The sequence below is a fragment of the Danio rerio genome, chromosome 12 (genome assembly GCF_052040795.2).
Source record: "Danio rerio strain M-AB ecotype USA chromosome 12, GRCz13ab, whole genome shotgun sequence".
Taxonomy (NCBI): domain Eukaryota; kingdom Metazoa; phylum Chordata; class Actinopteri; order Cypriniformes; family Danionidae; genus Danio; species Danio rerio.
In genome coordinates this window covers 9,783,525-9,802,887 of record NC_141032.1, presented here as the reverse complement: position 1 = coordinate 9,802,887, position 19,363 = coordinate 9,783,525, and the positions used below count along the sequence as shown (strand labels likewise).

Here is a 19,363-nt window from a genome sequence, read left to right as displayed (position 1 = left end):
AAATGAAGAAATAATCAGCTGAATAAAAATGAATCGAAAAATATTGTGAAAAATTCATTGTTACTGATATGTATGTATAAATGTAACATAATTTGTATAACCCATATTTATTTATAGTCTCATTTTCAATAAAGGATTCAGTTATTCACTCATTGCTAGATGTGTCATTTTTAAAGAATTATTCCATGGGTTATTTTTGATGTCTGGTTTTAACCACCTATTGGTTAAATAACGTCAAGTTAAATGCATATGATGGTGATTTTAATCTTTACTATGAACATCAGTGCTTTTATCTAAACAATAAGCTGTTATCCCAGTACTTCTGTGTTATTCGACTGTTTGTAACTTCATAACTAACTCAAAAAACTAAAGACTGAATCTCTTTCTTGATTTTTGCATAATTTTAAACAGATGTGAATGCAGGGATTCAAAGAATTAATAAACACTAGGGATGTAACGGTATCAGAATTTCACGGTTCGGTAATACCTCGGTATGAATGTCACGGTACGGTATTTATTGAATCATTTACAGGAAAAAACAAAACTTATGAAAATACTCCAAAAAAGTGCCAAAAGTGTCAATGACATACAAATTAGCTATCTATCTGTAAGCTTTGAAACAGGAACTTCAATTTTAATAACAAAAAAATATTAAACCATGTAAAAAATTAAGTTTCAATTTAGTAGTGTTGAAAACTCATCACATTCAACATTTAATCACTCACTCACTTAGATAGAGATGGGTTTAAAGGAAAATTATCATATAAATATAATCTGGTAAAAGCTGGTATCTCTGGGTATTTACAATGTCCCCTGCAACAGAAAAAAACCCTCTCATTTAGGACTGAGGTTTCTTGGACAGAGAGATATGACTTGGCCCAGGTTGACAGCAGTGGGTAACGTTGTGCATTGTCTTTCCCCCACTTGAGAGGACAAACCATGAGTAAGATAGAGGTCTCATGTCTGCATCAATCTGAACAGTGTGCTGTGTTTCTGCAGTCCCCATGACTGATTATTAGTCGTATTCCCCAACTTGCAGGCACGTGCACACACAGGGCTCAACCTGTGCAGTGCACATGCCCTTTTTAGTCTTGGATAGAAAGTTCCCTTCCAAAATGATCAAAAGTGCCCCCGCGACGCGACATACCCTCCGTCCCGCTTTACAGTACGCGCGAGACAACACAGCTGATCAGAACGCGCGCGACAACACAGCTGATAAGACCTCGCGCGACAACACAGCTGATCAGAACGCGCGCGACAACACAGCTGATCAGAACGCGCGCGATAACAGCTGATAAGAACTCGCGCGACAACACCGCTATTCAGTACGCGCGCAGCGACAACACCCGCTTTAGGGTTTTCCGGTATTTACAATACCGTTACATCCCTAATAAACACCCTTAATAACCTAAGAAACTCACCACATTCCGAATAACCTACCCCAACTTCTTCCATCATTATTATATTTTACAGAAAAGCCTAAATGCTTTCATACATGTGATTTGAATGACACGGAAGGTGATCTCTCTACGATCGTTACAAATTTAGGATTAATCTACAAGTAAAAAAAATTTATTAGACTAATCCGCGGGTCAGGTGTGCTCCGAAGCGTGGATTGTGATCCGTTACACCTTTATTTATTTCAGTATGTTGGTGTACTTCCAACTAAAACAGATTACTGAGTAGGGGGCAGGCTTTCTTTGTTCACCATACTCTTGAAGCAAACGAACGGTTAAGAATATCGTGGCTGAAGGCGTCAAATTGACGTCAACAGAGAAGGACTGCCACTCCAGTCGTGGGAGCAAATTCTCAGAATTTATTGAAGATTACCAAAACAAAGTTGTTGTTGTTTTTCAGTGGATTAACTTGTTTACCAAAACAATAACAATGTGTGCTAGCAAAAATACACATGATAAATTTTAATTTCACATGAACTTTTTGTTTATATGCAGTAGTTTGCATCAATCAATTTCAGCTAATTTAGCATATTTTCTAATGGAAAACGTATGTATAATGCACAATCATATACAGTGCTCAGCATATATGAGTACACCCCTCACAAATCTATCTTCTAAATTAATATTTTTAATAGGAAGCTATACAGTATTATATTTGTCCATATACATTAGATTAGTCAGTACTGAAGCCAAATCTGGAGCTTATCTAACAAAATAATTTAAGATAACGGCCCAAAAACTAGTACACACAAATTTATGTTATGGGAAATATTTTATACAAGTTAAATAAAAGAGAAAAAATCAAAATAAGCAAAAAAATTGACAAATTTAGTTGAAATTTTGTAGTTTTTGCAATATTTAGCTTGAATTTAATCGTATTGTAATGTTTCAATTTCTTAATATGTTTGGTGACTAAAATATTATTTTAATAAATATATGTTTAATAAGTCTGTTTTGTTTAAATTCACCAAAATACATTGCTTATATTCATGGAGAAATTGATAAACATATTCATTTTCAAAATGGGCTGTACTCAGTTGCCCATGCTGAGCACTGTATATTAAATATTGCAAATTTTAAAGTAATTGCCTAGAACATAGAGGAGCTTTTTTTTTACCTTTAAATCATCTTTAAATGGATCAGTGTTGGCAGTGCTCATCCTCAAGGCCAGCTCCAGCAGAGCTTCCAGTCGTGGAGGAATGATGTCATCAACCGGCTTCTTCAGTTCCTCCTCCGTCAGGTCCATAAAATGCACAAAAAAGTCTCCTTTATCCATTAAAAAGTAATGTTTGATTGACCTGCACCGTAAAGGGTAAAACAAAAGATAGTTACTGTGTTATGCAGTTAATACGAATGTACTTTTTTACATATTAAACCAAAGGTAGATATTGGTTTTTAATTACACACAAACAAAAAGCATTGAGTGTACGTGATGAAAATTTAGTCATTACAGCGTCATTTCAAAACCACAAAAAATTGTCACTTTGCTACAAAAATGTTACTGACCACTTAATCAGAGACATTTAAAACATAAGGCTCTATTTTGGCAATCCATGCGCAAAGTCCAAAGCGCAGAGCGCAAACGCATTAAGGGCGCGTCAGAATCCACTTTTACTATTTTAAGGATGGAAAAAATAGGGTCTAAAAGGGATGAGCTTATTTTTTTATAGGTTATAGGTGTGTTTGGGAATAAACCAATCAGAGTCTCATCTCCCATTCAAGAGTCAGTTGCGTCACGCCATAGCGCATTTGCTATTTACATGATGGACTTTGTAAGTAGAAAAACTGAGCATTTCACTAGCAAGAAAACAGTTAAACAGAGCATCTACAGCGTGAGAATGAGAGAATGAGCCTCTTCATTATTTACTTTCGCTCTCGTGGATAGGGAAACTTTAATTAATTGCGTTTGTTAAGCGCAAAGATTTGTTTAAAAACTATTTCTAAATTCAGTTCTAATTTCCAGCAAACGAATAAATAAACAGGGTTATATCCAAAAACACATGCTGTGCCCCATATGGTCTAAAACCTGACAAGTGGACAAATCTAAGCTTGTTTTTAATAAAACAAATATAAATATGCATTTAATAAATAATTCTGATAATAGTGATAACAATATACAAAAGCAAATTGTCATGAATGAACTGAAAAAGCCCCCCCGAGATTAGAGGGCATGAAAGTATGGTTTTTATATTTATGTAGGCTAGAAAATAATGTTTTGTAATATTTATCCTTATTTTATCCTATATATATACTTAATATTTTAATTATTTTTCATATGTAAAGATATTTGCGTGTTGCTGCCTTAATGTGTAAGCGAGGCACACAACTAATGCACTCTGCGCTGGACTTTAGTCCGGCTTTGTTCTGGTCTATAGAACAGTCTATTACAGTCCCTCAAAATAGCAACGTGCCAGCAATGCGCCTCAACACGCCTCCTTTTTTAGACTAGAACGCCTATGGGCGCACATAAGAGCGCAAATGCATTTGCTATTTAAACAGTGTAACGCAAAACGTCAAAAACGACTCTTGTGCAAACTAAAACTAGCAAACAATTGCGTCGCCTCTTGCTCCGGGTGTATGATAGGGCCCTTAAGCACAAAGACACACTCTAGCGCTAATAACTTTTAAAGAGAAATAAAGTTGATGTTGGATGAAAAGCTAAACTTCAGTGCTTGTATTGGTACACACTTTCAAATGAACTATATTTTAGGGGTGTTAAACAGTACACATGCTGTACATGTTACAAATTAATAATGACATAACAAAAACATTTTCATTTACAGATCGGTGAAAATTATCCAGTGGTTATTTCACCCAAAAATGACAATTTAATAATGTTATTTTTGTAATTTCTCATCTTTGTGTCATTCCAAATGTATTAGACACTTGTTCTTCCTCAAGACATACAGAAAAACCTTTAATTAAACCTGAGAGAATTTATATTTATTTGTAACCCATGTAACCAACACTTTGACAATAAAAAAAATTGTCTAAAGTAAATGAAGTATTAAGTATACAATTTGATTAACAGAAGCTGAAATGTGCTTTCTTGACCTGCAACTACCAAAGTGGTTCACATCAACTCAATATAATTCAACTGCCTATGCCACTGACCAGTGCAGGTGTGTGCTATTTTGAGGCAACTGAATTAGACAGAGCATAACTAACTGAAATCTGGTCTAAAGTCAATGGCACAATATTACTGCAGCAAGAAGCATTCTCAATAGCCTTTAAAGAGAATGGGAGATTGTTTTATTGCCTGTTTTGTTCTAGACACATCCATTACTCATTAAAAAAACAGGGACAGCTCTTAAAGATCCTGTGCCTGGCGTACCAACCATTTTTACTATCATTAAACTACAAATAGTGGTTTTGGACATGCCCTAAGTGCACTTTTTTAAATAGTCAAAGTTTTGATTTCAAAGAGTTCTATCTAAGAGTTTGAAATAAAATACTAAAAATATAGTTCGCCCAAAAATGAAAATTTACTCACTTTTACGTGATTACAATTTTTTCTGAGTTTCTTTTTTTTCTGTTGAATACTTAGGAAGAAATTTTAAAGAGAGCTGAAAACATGTAACCATTGATGTGCATAGTAGGAAAAACAAATACTATGAAGATCAACGGTTAAAGATTTCCAGTTTTCATTGTTTTTTTGTTTCTTTCATGTTCATACAACAGAAGAAAGTTGGGTGACTAAAAAAAAAAAAGTTTTGGGTGAACTATCCCTTAAAGTTTAGTAAATGGTCCAAACTGTCAGCCTGCGAGCCATTTACACTCTCTCCGGCCCGCAACTGGGATCAAAAATATAACGAGATTCGGCCCACCAAAACATATATTTTTGATTTACTATAATTTTTGTGCAGTCGCATGTAATCGCCACCTACTGGACATTCAAAGTACTGTACGATATATGTGGTTTACTTTCAGTTTCTCTCAGTGTACTGTACGCACATGCATATTATACAAGAGTAACGTACATGCATATTATTTCTGGGGCTTAAACGTTGAAATATATGTCTGAAGAGTGCTCTATTTTTGCTAAAGCTCTATTTTTATAAATATTCAAGGGTCGTTTGATTATCAGTTTTATTCCACATATTTTTTGTACAAACACTTATTCATGGATTACACGTTATGCAGGTGGTGTAACAAATATGATAATTTTGCTAATATTCAATTCAAAATTGGTCTCAAACTCGATTCCTGGAGGGCCGCAGCTCTCCACAGTTTTGCTCCAACCTCAATCAAACACAGCTGATCCAACTAACCAAGGTGTTCAAGACTATTATGGACTATTAAGCAGGTGTGAGTTGAAGTTGGTTAAAGCTAAACTATGCAGAGCTGCGGTCCTCCAGGAATTGAGTTACCATTCACCTACAGTTGCAATCAGAATTATTAACCCCCTGAATTATTAGCTCCGTTTATTTTTCTCCCCAATTTCTGTTTAACGGAGAGATTTATTTCAACACATTTCTAAACATAATAGATTTAATAACTTATTATTTAATAGCTGATTTATTTTATCTTTGCCATGATGACAGTAAATAATATTTCACTAGATATTTTTCAAGATACTTCTATACAGCTTAAAGTGACATTTAGGTTTAACTAGGTTATAGGTTAACTAGTAAGGTTAGGGTAATTAGGCAAGTTATTGTATAACAATGTTTTGTTCTGTAGACTATCAAAAAAAAAACACAGCTTAAAGGGGCTAATCATTCTAGCCGAACAGATTTTTCTCATATGTTTATTAAGATTTATATAAAAACTATGGACATAAGTAAAATTTTACTGCTGGTTCATTTGAAGATGTTAAAGTATATATGAATATATACATACTTTTCCTCTCTTTATTGTAGTTTTACATAAAAAGAAAGATACTGAGAAGAACAATTGGCAGTAAAGTCACTAAAGTTCCCCAAACTGCTTTCTGCTGTTCTTACGCTATCTGTTAAACGTTTGGTTAAGGAACAATTAGCTGGGTATATATTTCATAAATATATCTTTCATAAAATATATATTTTCAGCAGCTTTGTGACATGATAAACATGCTGATTTGTATTTAACTGGTGACCGATAATGCTTGAAATATAAACCTCATGTCCTAAGATGCATCAATTGCATCAGGTTTCCAGTTTTTTCTTGTGCTTGACTATTAAACTGGCCCTCCTATGAATTGTCAGTCACTGATATGGCCCTCTGCCAATTTGAGCTTGAGACCCCTACAATATCTGATGATTCATATTTTCAGAATCATTGAATTATAAGAGTCCAGAGCACCAAAGGTGTTAATGCTGCATCTTACAAGTCAGTCTGAATCATGGATTAAATTGGTCGGAAAACTTTGTCACAGCTTTGGTCCAGATGACTCAAATAACTTTGGCTATTATTTTTGAAAGAGCTGTTCCCATGTAATATGTGCAAAACACACAAAATATTATTAGCTATTATTTACAAATGTATTAGGTAAATTTTAGTAAAATTCCTTTATTTTTAATAAGAAAATCCTTCTGGAAAGCTAAAATCGAATTGAAACTGTACATGCCTCATCTGTAAAAGTACTTTCTTCTATGTCTACTCATGTGTAAGTTACAGTGATGTGACATGATAACAATTTCAATGCTTTAAGTTTTACCTCAAGCGTGAAACAAGCTCCTTTTCCTCCATCAGGAAGTCAAGCAGAACCTTACTGGCATAGTAATATGCTTTTTCGATCTGCTCCACATACGCTCTCTCTTTAAGCGTGTAGAGAACCTCTTTGGCGTCTGGACAGGTTACATCACGACCGCACTCTCGCACAACATTCAGATACTTGCCTGAAATGAGAAAGTCATCACATCTATATACCCACCTCATTCTTTCATGATACATGGCAATGCAGTAACTCTTCCCACTGTGTTTAAATCTAATGCTGTTTAACCTCTGCATAGGCAGCTACATTTTACTGGTGCATTAAAATATAGCTGTTTTACATTAATGTTTAATAGATGCCTCCTTACCCGTGTTTAATATCTTATCTGCCATCTTCTGAAGGAATGATGGGATTCTGTGCTGGACGATAGTGTATCTTTGATCCCAGTATTTGTCATTATAATCCTCCTGAATCTTCTCTTTCTGCAGCTCATGTTCCTCAACCATGAATTCACTTTAAAGAAACACACACAGAGTATGCTATACTTGTTACTGTGGTACAATATGATCCATTATGATCCAATATGATCTGTTTTTTTCATGGTCAGCAAAGTTTAAAAATGAGTTTCCTTTAGTCATGAGTATTAGATGAGCAAACCAACAACCACACAAAACCAGGCAGAGTGACTTCATCAGCACAAAGACTTGTTTGAGTCCCATAAACTCAAGAAAAAAACAATTACCAGCAAAATGATTGTTAATTCTTTAAACTCTAAATTATAACGCACACTGGGGAATTCTGTAGTTAACTGATTACTGTAAATATATAACGGTTAATATTAATTATATAATAATACTTAATATTTGTAACTGTCTCTCCAACCATCTATTTACAATCCATCAATCTTTATTTTCTATAATACACACTGGAGCATTATGTAGTTAACTGATTAAGTATAATATATTTATTTTTACAACAGTTCTGTCTGGTTTTCCAATCTGATTGGCTGACAGCCATGCAATATTCTGCAATAACAGCACTCGTACAGCCTCCTCACCCTTCTGTATTACTCCGCCCACAATAGAGTGACAGCAGACCAATAAATATTGCATCTGTTGGACAACATAATGTCGGACAACATAATGCTTTTTTAGGTCAAAATGTAGTTGTTTAGGTGGTAACTTTGCAGTTTACTTATAAGGATAGTGCCTATTTTAAAATATTTATAATTTTGGAGGTGAGGCGCATAAGCATCCATCAACCTGTCATACTGAGCAGAGCATAGACGGTTGACGTTCTGCCACAAGATGGCGACAGAGACCGCATAATAAGCCCTTAGAGGAGAAAATCTCAATCATAATTTTAAACTACAGCTGATCAAATGATTATTAAACAAGTAAGTGACATTCTAAGTCGATCTCTCTTTTGTATGTTGTAGTGTTGTATTTATAACAGTACTCTGGTAGTGATATCCTAATAGCAACAGAGAAATACTGGGAAATCTCTGTATACTGATGGCATTTCATGCCGCTCAGCCTTATAATCTTAAAATGTCAGCAAAATCATCTGTTTTGTCATCACTTTAGACGTTTAAGCTAGAGAATCATTCAAATAGTAGCTGTAAAGTGACGTCGATGAAGTAGCAATGGTTTCTGCGGTTCTGTCATCAGCTGCAGATGTGAATGAACGGCTGTAAAAAATGCTCTATATTTGTTATTTCAAATATAATATGAATATAAATCAGTACTTTAAAGAATTAAGGCTAAATATTTTTGTTCCTCAAACACATAAACATTAATGATAAATCCTGAGAAACTGAGAATCTCAAACTTCTTTTCCAGGGCTTTATATAAAAATCAATATGCTGTACATTATGCTGCATATTTATCATGAGTGGCGAATTTTGATTGTCCGTCAGAATTTGCATTATTAAACTGAGGAAAAATCTAATAAGAATAGTTCATTCAATTACACTTACAACTCTCATCCCTAATGTGAGCAGTCTTTTAACATATTTAAGTTACATTTAGAATTTGCTACTTCAAAAAATAAAAAATAAACGTATTCAGATATAAACTGTAATTTACAAGGTGTTCTCAGTAAGAGTCCTGAATGCCTCATGGCTCAATGGTTTGTCAGAGGTGACACTGTACCTGTACGGATCTTTAATGATGCCCCTATAGATCCACTTCTCGAGTATTTCAAAGTAGGGAACACTGGCTGCTTTGGTCAGATAGAGGCAGAGCTCTTGAGCCTGGCTGTCTCCGGTGTAATTGAAAGTGCGATCATGAAGCAGGCTGAGGGTCGAGCCACCCATACACTCACCCTTTTCAACGGAAGTGGCTACAAGAAAGACAAGGAAGAAAATGCATTAGCACATCAACATTCATGCTATTTTTATTTACATTGGCTATCTATATCCATATCTGAAACATGCCAGGAATGCACCAATGTGGAAATGTGCCAATATTTATGCTTATGAATAAAATCTTGATTTGCACTTCCTAATGACAAAAAAACAAACCAATGCAAGCAACAAATTATATGTATTTTAGCTGACTTTTTAATGATTTGTATAGAGCCATCAAACAAAGTTTGAGATAAGAAGTTGTCAAGCACCAAAGAATGTTTCTAATGGGGTATATGCAAACGGACTTTCAATTTTCAGTCAGCCGGCCCAATTACTTCCGGTGAACTGTCACATCTTTTCAAAACCCCCACATTTAAGGTCTGATTTCTTTAAACTTCAGCGATCTTCACTATCTTGTGGATATACGATAAAAAGTGAGTATCAGACATTTTTTCCCGCCATGTCTTTAAAATATGGAAATTAAACACATGTCTTTTAATTTTACCCCAGTAGTTTCAGCGCTAGCCTGCTACTACTGACAGTACTTGGATCTACACTCTCTTTCATCTCGTTTTACGCTCAAACAAATAAATTAATGCTTAAGTCTATTTAACTCATTGTATTTTAATTACAGTACAACATCAATGCTATAAAAGGAACCTTATGAAATTGAAAATAGTCACAAAACTTTTCACCGGAAGTTTATTATTGGCTGAAAAACACTAGCTCTATATACCCTATTGTCCAGGATGTTTTGACAAACATCGTATTGTACCTTGTAGCTTGAATAAGCTAGAAAACAAGTTTCGTAAATTTGTAAACCATTTCTTCTTATCAGCAAATTCAAAATGCTATTTTAAAAGTAACAGTGACTACATATGCTGATATCTTTACCAATGGAGGCCAGGATTTCCATGGTGCGCATGGTGGGCTGTATGTAGAACCAGAGCTTCTGCAGGGAAAGCGTGCCCTGTCTGTGCAGATGCTCCAGCTGCGTCACCAGGATCAGATATTCTTTCATCAGAGTCCTCATGGCTGCAGTCAGAGCGTGATTCACCTGACCATACTCAAATGACGACTTCTCCTCGGTGAAACTGGAAATGGATTATACATATAAAATGTTTGAGAAACCCATGCGAAATTTGATCATAAATGACAGACTATACAGGGCCAATAAACCTGCCTGACATTATTAACAGAACTGATTCAATATGGCAAACAGGGTTTGAAATGAACACCTGGCAAACCTGCCAACTGTGTCTGAAAATCGTCTGTGGAAGATAACACTTTGGTTGAAGGGGTAGTTCACCCAAAAATTTATATTCTGCTACAAATTACCTACCCTTGTTTCATTTCAAACCCAGGAAACCTCCATCATTCATCTTAAAAAACACAAATTAAGATATTTTAGATGAAATCTGAGAGCTCCCTCATTCTCCATACACAGCAATGGTCCAAACATGTTAAGATTCTAGAAAATATCAAACACTGTCCAAAAACAATCCTTATTACTTAGCTGGATCGACTGTAATCACAACTATAAACACTTCTGTGTGACAAACATTTTTTTAAACATGACTCTGTCTGACTATATAGTTCTCTCCTGTGTCAGGTCATCACGTTGCACGTTTACAACAGGAAGTGCAATATATCAACCATCATATTGCCCATTTTAAACATGCACCCTGAACAAAGGTATTTTTAGACATTTTCTGGACACACCAAAGTGACCTTGGACCTATATATGATTACAGTTGAACCACTGAAGTCACATGGAATGTTTTGACATAATTTTTGGTTCTTTTAACATCTCTGGACCATGGCTGTATATGGAGGATGAAGGAGCTCTCAATCTTTATCTAAAATACCTTAATTTGTTTTGGGTTTTTTATATAAATGAAGGTCTGAGGGAATTGGAATGACATGAGCATGAGTAATTAATAACAGAATTTTAGTTTTTGGGTGAACTAACCCTGATATACCCCCGAAAATGCCTCTAACACAGCATGCAATCCTTTATTCAGTTCTCTGTAGTTTTTCTGCTTTGATCATTTAAATATCATATAAACTCTGTATAATGCTTTTTAAGTTTTAATGTATTTTTGTATTAACTTTACAGTAATTTCAATTACTTGTATTTTATTTACAAACATTTCTTACACCAGCATTTTTTTTATTTCAATTAAATTAATTTAAAAGCAATAATTTATTTTTTCCTTCATTTTCTTTATGACATAGTCCCTTTTTTCATCCGGGGTTGCCACAGCGGAATGAACCTCCAACTTATTCAGCATGTTTTATGCAGCGGATGCCCTTCCAGCCGCAATATAACACTGGGAAACAACCAGACTCACTGAATTTACACACATAAACTACGGTCAATTTAGCTTATTCACCTATACCACATGTCTTTGGACTGTGGGGGAAAACCACAGCACCCGTAGGAAACCCACGCGAACACGAGGAGAACATGCAAACTCCACACAGAAATGCGAACTGACCCAGACGAGGCTCGAACGAGTGACCTTCTTGCTGTGAGGTGACATCGCTACCCACTGCGCCACCAAGTTTAAGAATCAAATTTATTTATAAATATTTTTTATGCTACAGCATGTTACTATTGGCACTTTAATAAGCTAATAAAATGGCATGCTTCTTGCAGAAGTCGCCAGAGTTATTTCTTTAACTTTTGGATATGCAGTCAGGTACTCCACAGCAGGGACTGACCTGACTCTCTAATATAGTTTGAATATAAGCACTAATTTATATTCACTATAGTGATTCAGGACAATACAAAAAGAAAATTTCGAAGATGATGTATTCACTCGAATTGGATTTTTAAGAAAACAAAGTTACATATTTCAGTTTTGAATGAAGATATTGATCATTTGAGAATTTTCGGGATAGTACATTTTTACTCATTATCAATATTAGCTAGAGAGTGAAAAGGTTTTTAAATTCTGACTGTAATGTGAACCAGGTTAACATAAAGGCAATATAGTTCACCAACCGGGTGATGGTGGAGTAACAAGATGCGACTGGTAATATCCTGTTGACCAGCTCTTTGACGGACAAATCGAGAGAAGGATCCACAATGAACGATCGGCTCTGTCTGCCAAGCACTGGCTGAGCTGTGATGTCTCTCCCATCCACACCGATCAGAACATACAGCAGATCCTCAACCAGAGCTTGTTCCTGTGCAGCCAGCGGCATTGTGCCTGTAATTAAAAGACTTAATGTCATCAAAAGGAAAAATCAAATCCAATCAAAAAAAAAAAAAACACATGCTGTCCAACAATTTTTTCTTCTTCAAGAAGTTGTTTCAGAGACAAATGTCATTTAATACAAAAAAATATATATCCTTTTTCAAGGCGATTTTAATTAGTTAATGATGACCAGATATGCACTGTGAAAATCAAAAGTACTCATCCCTATGCCCTACTACCTTTGAAGGATTTACCCTCCAGAGTGACAGCTATGAAGAAATTAGTGCAAAAACTTCCTTATGCAAAAGATTTATGGAAACCCAAAGTGTCTATCAGTTGTCCCCTTTTAATCTTTAATTCCAAAGGGCCCTTCAAAGTATCCATTATCCAAAACTACACAAAATTAGTAATTAACGGTTTGTTACATCCGATACGCAATAACTTTCTACATTTGTTGTGAGCTGCAGGCTTTAAACTTTCATGCATCTTCAAATTAGCTTAGGCTTACATAGTCACTAATATATGTTCTCTGAGCCCCTTGGGGAGAAGTGACAGTGACAGTTACACCTTTATTTTTAGTGTAGATTACATAAAAGTTTATTATGCAAGTAATCTTATTTATATGAAAATACTGCTGTTACCGTCCAGGATTGAGCTACCAAATGAATTTGGAAGAACGAAGCTATCCTGGATCATGTCAAATTGTAAATAAATACATCCAACTAAATGAGTAATCCACATGTGAAGAACAAACCCCAGATAGGCTTCACATAAATGTCTTTTTAGCCCTGAAAAGGTCTTTTAATTAATTACCGCATTAATTTGACCGCATTTATTTTCAGAACATTCTAGATTCGACGGTTCCTTGTTTGTTGGCATTTACCTCTGTGGGGTGAATTAAAAACATGTGAATACAAAACATTATCACAAGCTATTGGTTAGGCTAATGAAAAAAGAATGTATTCTGAATCATTAAAACAACTACAGATTTCACCGTTAAAGTATAGGTGAAATCAAAAGTGCCCATATTGTTTAATCTATCATCAAAGTGAATAACTTTATTTACTTTTGTAGCATTTTTCTATATATCCAGGGCTCTGATTTTGGAAAGTCTTGTCACGTACCAATAGCCACAACAGGATCTCCGACAGGGGTGGGGCTAGTGATGAAATCCCCAATCAGAGAAGGCCGGTCATACACCCAGTTTGGAAACACAGGGTTGGGCTGAGTGGGGTTCTTCTTGTTATGACGGTCTCTCAGCATTTTACGGATGACCTCAGAAGACTGGAAACAAAATGAAATGTCATAAACTGATGTAATATTCAGAATTAATAGAGGATAGTAGTCAACCTTATAGCTCCTCACACTACCTGTGGTACATTGGAACTGGCTGTGACATTTCCCAGCTTTTTGCGCAATTCCTCCAGTTCTTGCATGGACATTTTGCTGCTGGTTGCAGGAATGCTATATGATGCAGTGGTGCTGGATGCTGCATTGGCAGACATTTCTGATCTCTCCTTGGAATTCTGCTGCAGGAACTTTAAAGTCTGATAAACAGAAACAGTAGTGGGTTATCATTTTTTAGTTTTTTTTTTTTTTTACTTAAGTGTACACTCACACAAGTACACTGCCGGTCAAAAGTTTGGGGTCATTGGGGTTTTTAAATGTTTTAAAATAAGCTTATCCTGCACACCAAGGCTGCATTTATTTAATCAAAAATACAGTACAAATTGTAAAATTGTGAAATGTTATTGCACTATAAAATAAATGTTCAAATGTAGTTTATCGTTTAATTTAATCATTTATTCCAGTGATTTTAATGATGAATTTTCAGCTTCCTAACTCCAGTCTTCAGAGTCACATCATCCTTCAGAAATCACTCTAATATTAATCATTATTGTTATTATTAAGTATTTGAAACTTCAAACAATAAAAATTACAATGAAGTTGACTTACAGTATATGTTTTTCATCAGTTTGTTACTCTTTTAAATATTAAATATTTATTACATTTATTTATATTTGAAACTGATACTTTTTAATTTGTTTACATTATGTTATGTTTAAAATAGTATTTTATGTGACGTGTGCCACTTGGACAAACCAATTTTCCTTTGGGATTAATACAGTAAAATCAAACAATTATTACTGGAAAAAATATTCAAATAAATTTTAATTGGAATACTTAAAAATAAATAGTCATGTTAAAGTCAGAACAACCCATTTTAGCATAATACACAATTGTTTTTGAAATTGTTAAAACTCAGTGAGTGTATTCTTTCCTCTATTGAGCTTTGAGTGGTATTATGTGACCTATTATGGAATTCAACAAATATCAAGTCAAGTACGGAAACATTAGGATTTGTTAATATTGTCATATTTGAATGCTTTATATAATTAATAATGTCAAATTTGATTAATTGTGTTGATGAATAAAAGTTTGATTTATTTTTCATGATGAATGAACATTTTTAAAAGAAAAAAAAAACTTTTAATAAAACTTTTGAAATGTGTTTTTTTACAGTTGCCACAAAAATATGAAGCTGTATCATCCATTCGTTCATTCATTCGTTTTCTTTCAGCTTAGTCCCTTTATTAATCCGTGGTCGCCACAGCGGAATGAACTGCCAACTTATCCAGCACGTTTTTACGCAGTGGATGACCTTAAAGCCGCAACCCCTCTCTGGGAAAACACTGATAATGATGAGAATTGTTTCACAATCAAATTAAGAAATGATTTAGAACTGGAATAATTTCAAAAGCCCCATGTGACACCGAAACATGGAGTTATGATGTTAAAAATTCATCTTTGAATCTAAAGAATAAATTACATGGTAAAGTATGTTCACATAGAAAACTTTTACTTTTAACACACAATACACATTTTAACACGCACAATTTTACATTATCACATTTTAAACAATTTTGATGTAATAAATGTGACTGAAGTAAAGCGAATTTTATATCCAACATTCGTTCAGTGACAACTTGTGACAAGCTCCCTATATCGTTTACAATGCTACTTTCAATATTTGGTCTGAAATCACATGCAAGTATGACTTCAAAACGACATCACCACTATTTAATTGACTCAGAACAATGAAGTACTTAAATAGTCATCAACTGCTAATTTAATTTCACAATTTGTGAATGACACTTTTTTCAAATGATTTTATTAAAGAGGAAGTCTGATTGTGTGAATATAAAACTGACTTTCCCACAATATAAATGAGTCCTTACTGAAAAAATAGTTTCATACCAGCAGCCATCAGACATTTAAATACTGTATAGACTAAAGCAGAGGTGTTTCTGTGACTTGTATATTCTACATTTTATAGATTGTTTTAAACACTTATTTCAGTTGGGCTGGACACTTGAAGTGATTATTTATGTATTTTTTGTGAGTGTTTTCTATGTTTAAGTTTTATTTCTTTATATCCATTTGTTGTTATCCCTATGTGAGTTTTGTTTGTGAGGCACTGAATGAAACAAGGACTCTAGGCTGCAAACCAAATCTGGTACTGCACCTCTTTATCTTCAGTGAGTTTGGAGAGCAGATACACCAGTGGATCAAGGTTGCGAGCATTCTTTGACTTCAGTTCATCATATTTCCTCAGGAAGTCTTCAGGTGTTTTGGAGTGTTCTGCCATTTTGACCTATAAGGCAATGTAAATAGTTTCAGTGCACTCAGAAATGGACTGACAATAAATAAAGCACATGATCTGTCTGTTTACCTTAGCGCTGTGTGCAGAAACTGTAGTGGTCACATATCCAGTCCTGTTCTTCTGCAGTAAATCAATATAAACCTCTGCACCATCTCCCCCTCGGACATTAAGGAGCCCGAGGAGTTCATTAACATCATGATGAATCCTGAATTCACTCATGATATCAGAAGCTGAAATCAGAGAGAGAGAAAGCATTGAGATAAGAGATAAGCTCTATGAATGAATGAGTAACGTTACACAAACACTACATAGTAATTACAATAACTGCTGACATATGGACGTCAAATATAAACGTTTATTTTGCATGATGTTAACGTTAAGTGACAACAAATCTTTTTATTTATTCTTATGTATTTACAGCTAGCGTTGACCACTGCAGCTTATTCGCATGTGTATATGTTCCCGAAACAAAGACGGTTTTATTTACGTTAAGTACAAAAACACTGCCCTTTAAGCTTTTACCTTGTGAAAACCGTATTATTTCGTCTGGATGAAAATGTAAAGCATCTGTTGTTGAAGAGTGGCGAAACTGACAACGACACAATAACAGGAAGTCAGAAACTACGAGTTTCTAAAAATGCGCCAAAAGACTCCGTGTTTCAAAATAAAGGTCACTTCTTGTAATCGTCACACGCTTAAAATACAACAAAAGCTATTCCTTTTGAAATACAGAATATTAATATAAAAATTTAATAGTTAATTTTCAAAATTCATTTTAGACATGTACAGAGATATTTTTAAAAGTTCAGAAATTTGAACATTTTTCACAACTGTACTCTACTCTACGTAATAACATGATATCCTAAAATAGCTTAAACTGGTTCTGTTTTTGCAAATAAACTCTTTATTTATAGAATGCTTTGGGTTAAATTTTGTATTTGCATCAGTATTATTGTTCCGGTTTTTTATTTATTTATTTATTTGTTCATTCATTCATTCATTCATTCATTCATTCATTCATTCATATTGCTTGGGTTTAGTCCCTTTATTCAACAGGGGTAGCCACAGCGGAATGAACTGCCAACTTATCCAGCATATGTTTTACACAGCGGATGTCCTTCCAGCTACAACCCACGACTGGCAAACATCCATACACACTCAGTCACACAGAGGCAGGGAAACAAGAGCACCCGGAGGAAACCCAGGCCAATACGGGAAGAACATGCAAACTCCACACAGAAATGCCAGCTGACCCAGCCGCCGGGGCTCGATCAAGCACAGTGAGGTAACAGTTCTTCTTACCACTGAGCCACCATGTCACCCTTTATTTATTTATTATTTTTTTATATTATTATTATTATTATTATTATTATTATTATTAGCCTATTATAAGTTGTAGTAGTAGTAGTAGTAGAATATTGCCTTCATCATGTCTAAAAGATGCAATGTACATTATAGAACATAAAATATAAAAGTATCTAAAATACATAGGATTATATTATATACAACTGCTCAATGTAAAATGGAACTGTATCCCGTAATGGGGTATATGCACACAGAATTTTTATTTCAGTTAGCCAGCCCCAGGGCTTCTGGTAAATTGTTATCCCATCCTCGCTGTGTTGTAATCACAAAAAATTGTAAATAGTTAAATTGTAAGCACAATTTTGAAGATCAAGTTAAAAAAAACATTCCAGTCCAGTGGTAAAAAGAGTACTGAAAAAGCATACTTAAGTAAAAGTACCATTACTTGCCTAAAAATGTAGTGTGAGTAGAGTAAAAGTACCTGTTATAAATATTACTCAAAGAAGGAGTAAAAAGTAGCCCTTTTAAAAGTACTCATGAGTAGTGAGTAGTGAGTATTATGCTGTTAAAAGTTGATGCATTTCCATGTAATTTGTGTATGTGTGTAAACGTAACATTCTGTAGTGCATTTAGTTATTGCCCAGCAGGCACACAATGTCATAAGACGTTATTATTAGGTTAGATTTAGGTTGTGATGTCAGGTGACCAAAATTCAATGTCTAGCCCGCATCTAAGGAAAACATTATTTTCATGTCTAATAATGACATCAAATGACATTGATATTTGGTTGATTTTAGGTTGCTAGAATGTGACCAAAATCCAATCATCTTAAACCAAACACTGACAATTATTCATCAGTTATGGCAACCAAAATTCAATGTCTGATAGATACCATAGTGGTAATGTTGACAACATCAAGCTGCAACATCAGTAGACGTTTATATTTGGTTGATTTTAGGTTGGATGTTGGACATTGACATCGGGCTGACATTGAGTTCTGATGTAAACCTAATTTTTATTTCCAAACAAAATGCAGCATTTTCACGACATTAGGGTACAATTTCAATCTGACAGCATGTTGACGTCTTGTGCCTGCTGGGTGTTTAAAGCCATTTCGGTCATCATACAGTAAATATCCATCCTCTTCTCATCAGTGACATGCATCTAAACCAGGGGTGCCCATACTTGGTCCTGTCCAGAAAAGTTTAGTTCCAATCCAAATTAGACGCACCTGGGCTAGCTAATACAGAGAGATTTTTGCAGTTTTGCCCCATGAGAGGCTTGTAGTTGTACTTAATAATAACTGAAGAAGATTTTATTTTCTCTTTGTGATGTATTTTCTAAGTGTAAAGCAGTTAATTTTTCTCTTGTCAAAATTATGTAGTGTTTGCAGCAAACATGCCAGCGTGTGAATACTGTGTAAAATGAGTATGCCTGCAAAGGAGCAACACTAAGAGAAGGCTATGCTGAAGTGACTGATTGTGTAGAATAACTGAATATGTAAAGCACTGATCATATATGTTAAATACTTGTATGAAGCTATATGTGTCAGAAGCTAGAGTGAGTAACATATTATCAAGTGATTATCCTATCATGACAATGTATGCAAACACTTAGTCCTTTTCCATAAGTTGCATCTCTGGAGAGAGAACTTTGGTTTCAAAACAGTTGCTGACATGACATAGACCTGTGACATCTCGCTGACCATAGCAAGCTGGCTGAGAGCCAAGAATAGCAGGACCACCT

General features: G+C 34.7%; 1 protein-coding gene and 1 long non-coding RNA gene across 4 annotated transcripts in view; one reads left to right on the top strand and one right to left on the bottom strand.

The window, feature by feature from the left end:
* Window positions 1-16,937, bottom strand: part of tubgcp2 (tubulin gamma complex component 2) — a 36,321-nt gene extending 19,384 nt beyond the window's left edge. For 2 of the 3 annotated variants that reach the window (XR_015503312.1, XR_015503313.1), the window contains exons 1-11: window positions 16,835-16,937; window positions 16,382-16,542; window positions 16,175-16,303; window positions 14,019-14,195; window positions 13,773-13,932; window positions 12,453-12,660; window positions 10,337-10,536; window positions 9,246-9,435; window positions 7,460-7,605; window positions 7,096-7,276; window positions 2,575-2,755 (exon numbers count right to left, since the gene is read on the bottom strand). Coding sequence is in view for 1 of the 3 variants with exons in the window: in NM_200122.1 (NP_956416.1) it covers window positions 2,575-2,755; window positions 7,096-7,276; window positions 7,460-7,605; window positions 9,246-9,435; window positions 10,337-10,536; window positions 12,453-12,660; window positions 13,773-13,932; window positions 14,019-14,195; window positions 16,175-16,303; window positions 16,382-16,531 (1,722 nt within the window). In the remaining 2 variants the exon portion in view is untranslated. 3 annotated transcript variants of the gene reach the window in all.
* Window positions 1-19,363, top strand: part of LOC147841277 (uncharacterized) — a 38,273-nt gene that overhangs the window by 16,146 nt on the left and 2,764 nt on the right. The window contains exon 2 of the long non-coding RNA XR_015503910.1: window positions 17,227-17,435. This is a non-coding gene — a long non-coding RNA (uncharacterized LOC147841277). The remainder of the gene's footprint in view (window positions 1-17,226; window positions 17,436-19,363) is intronic.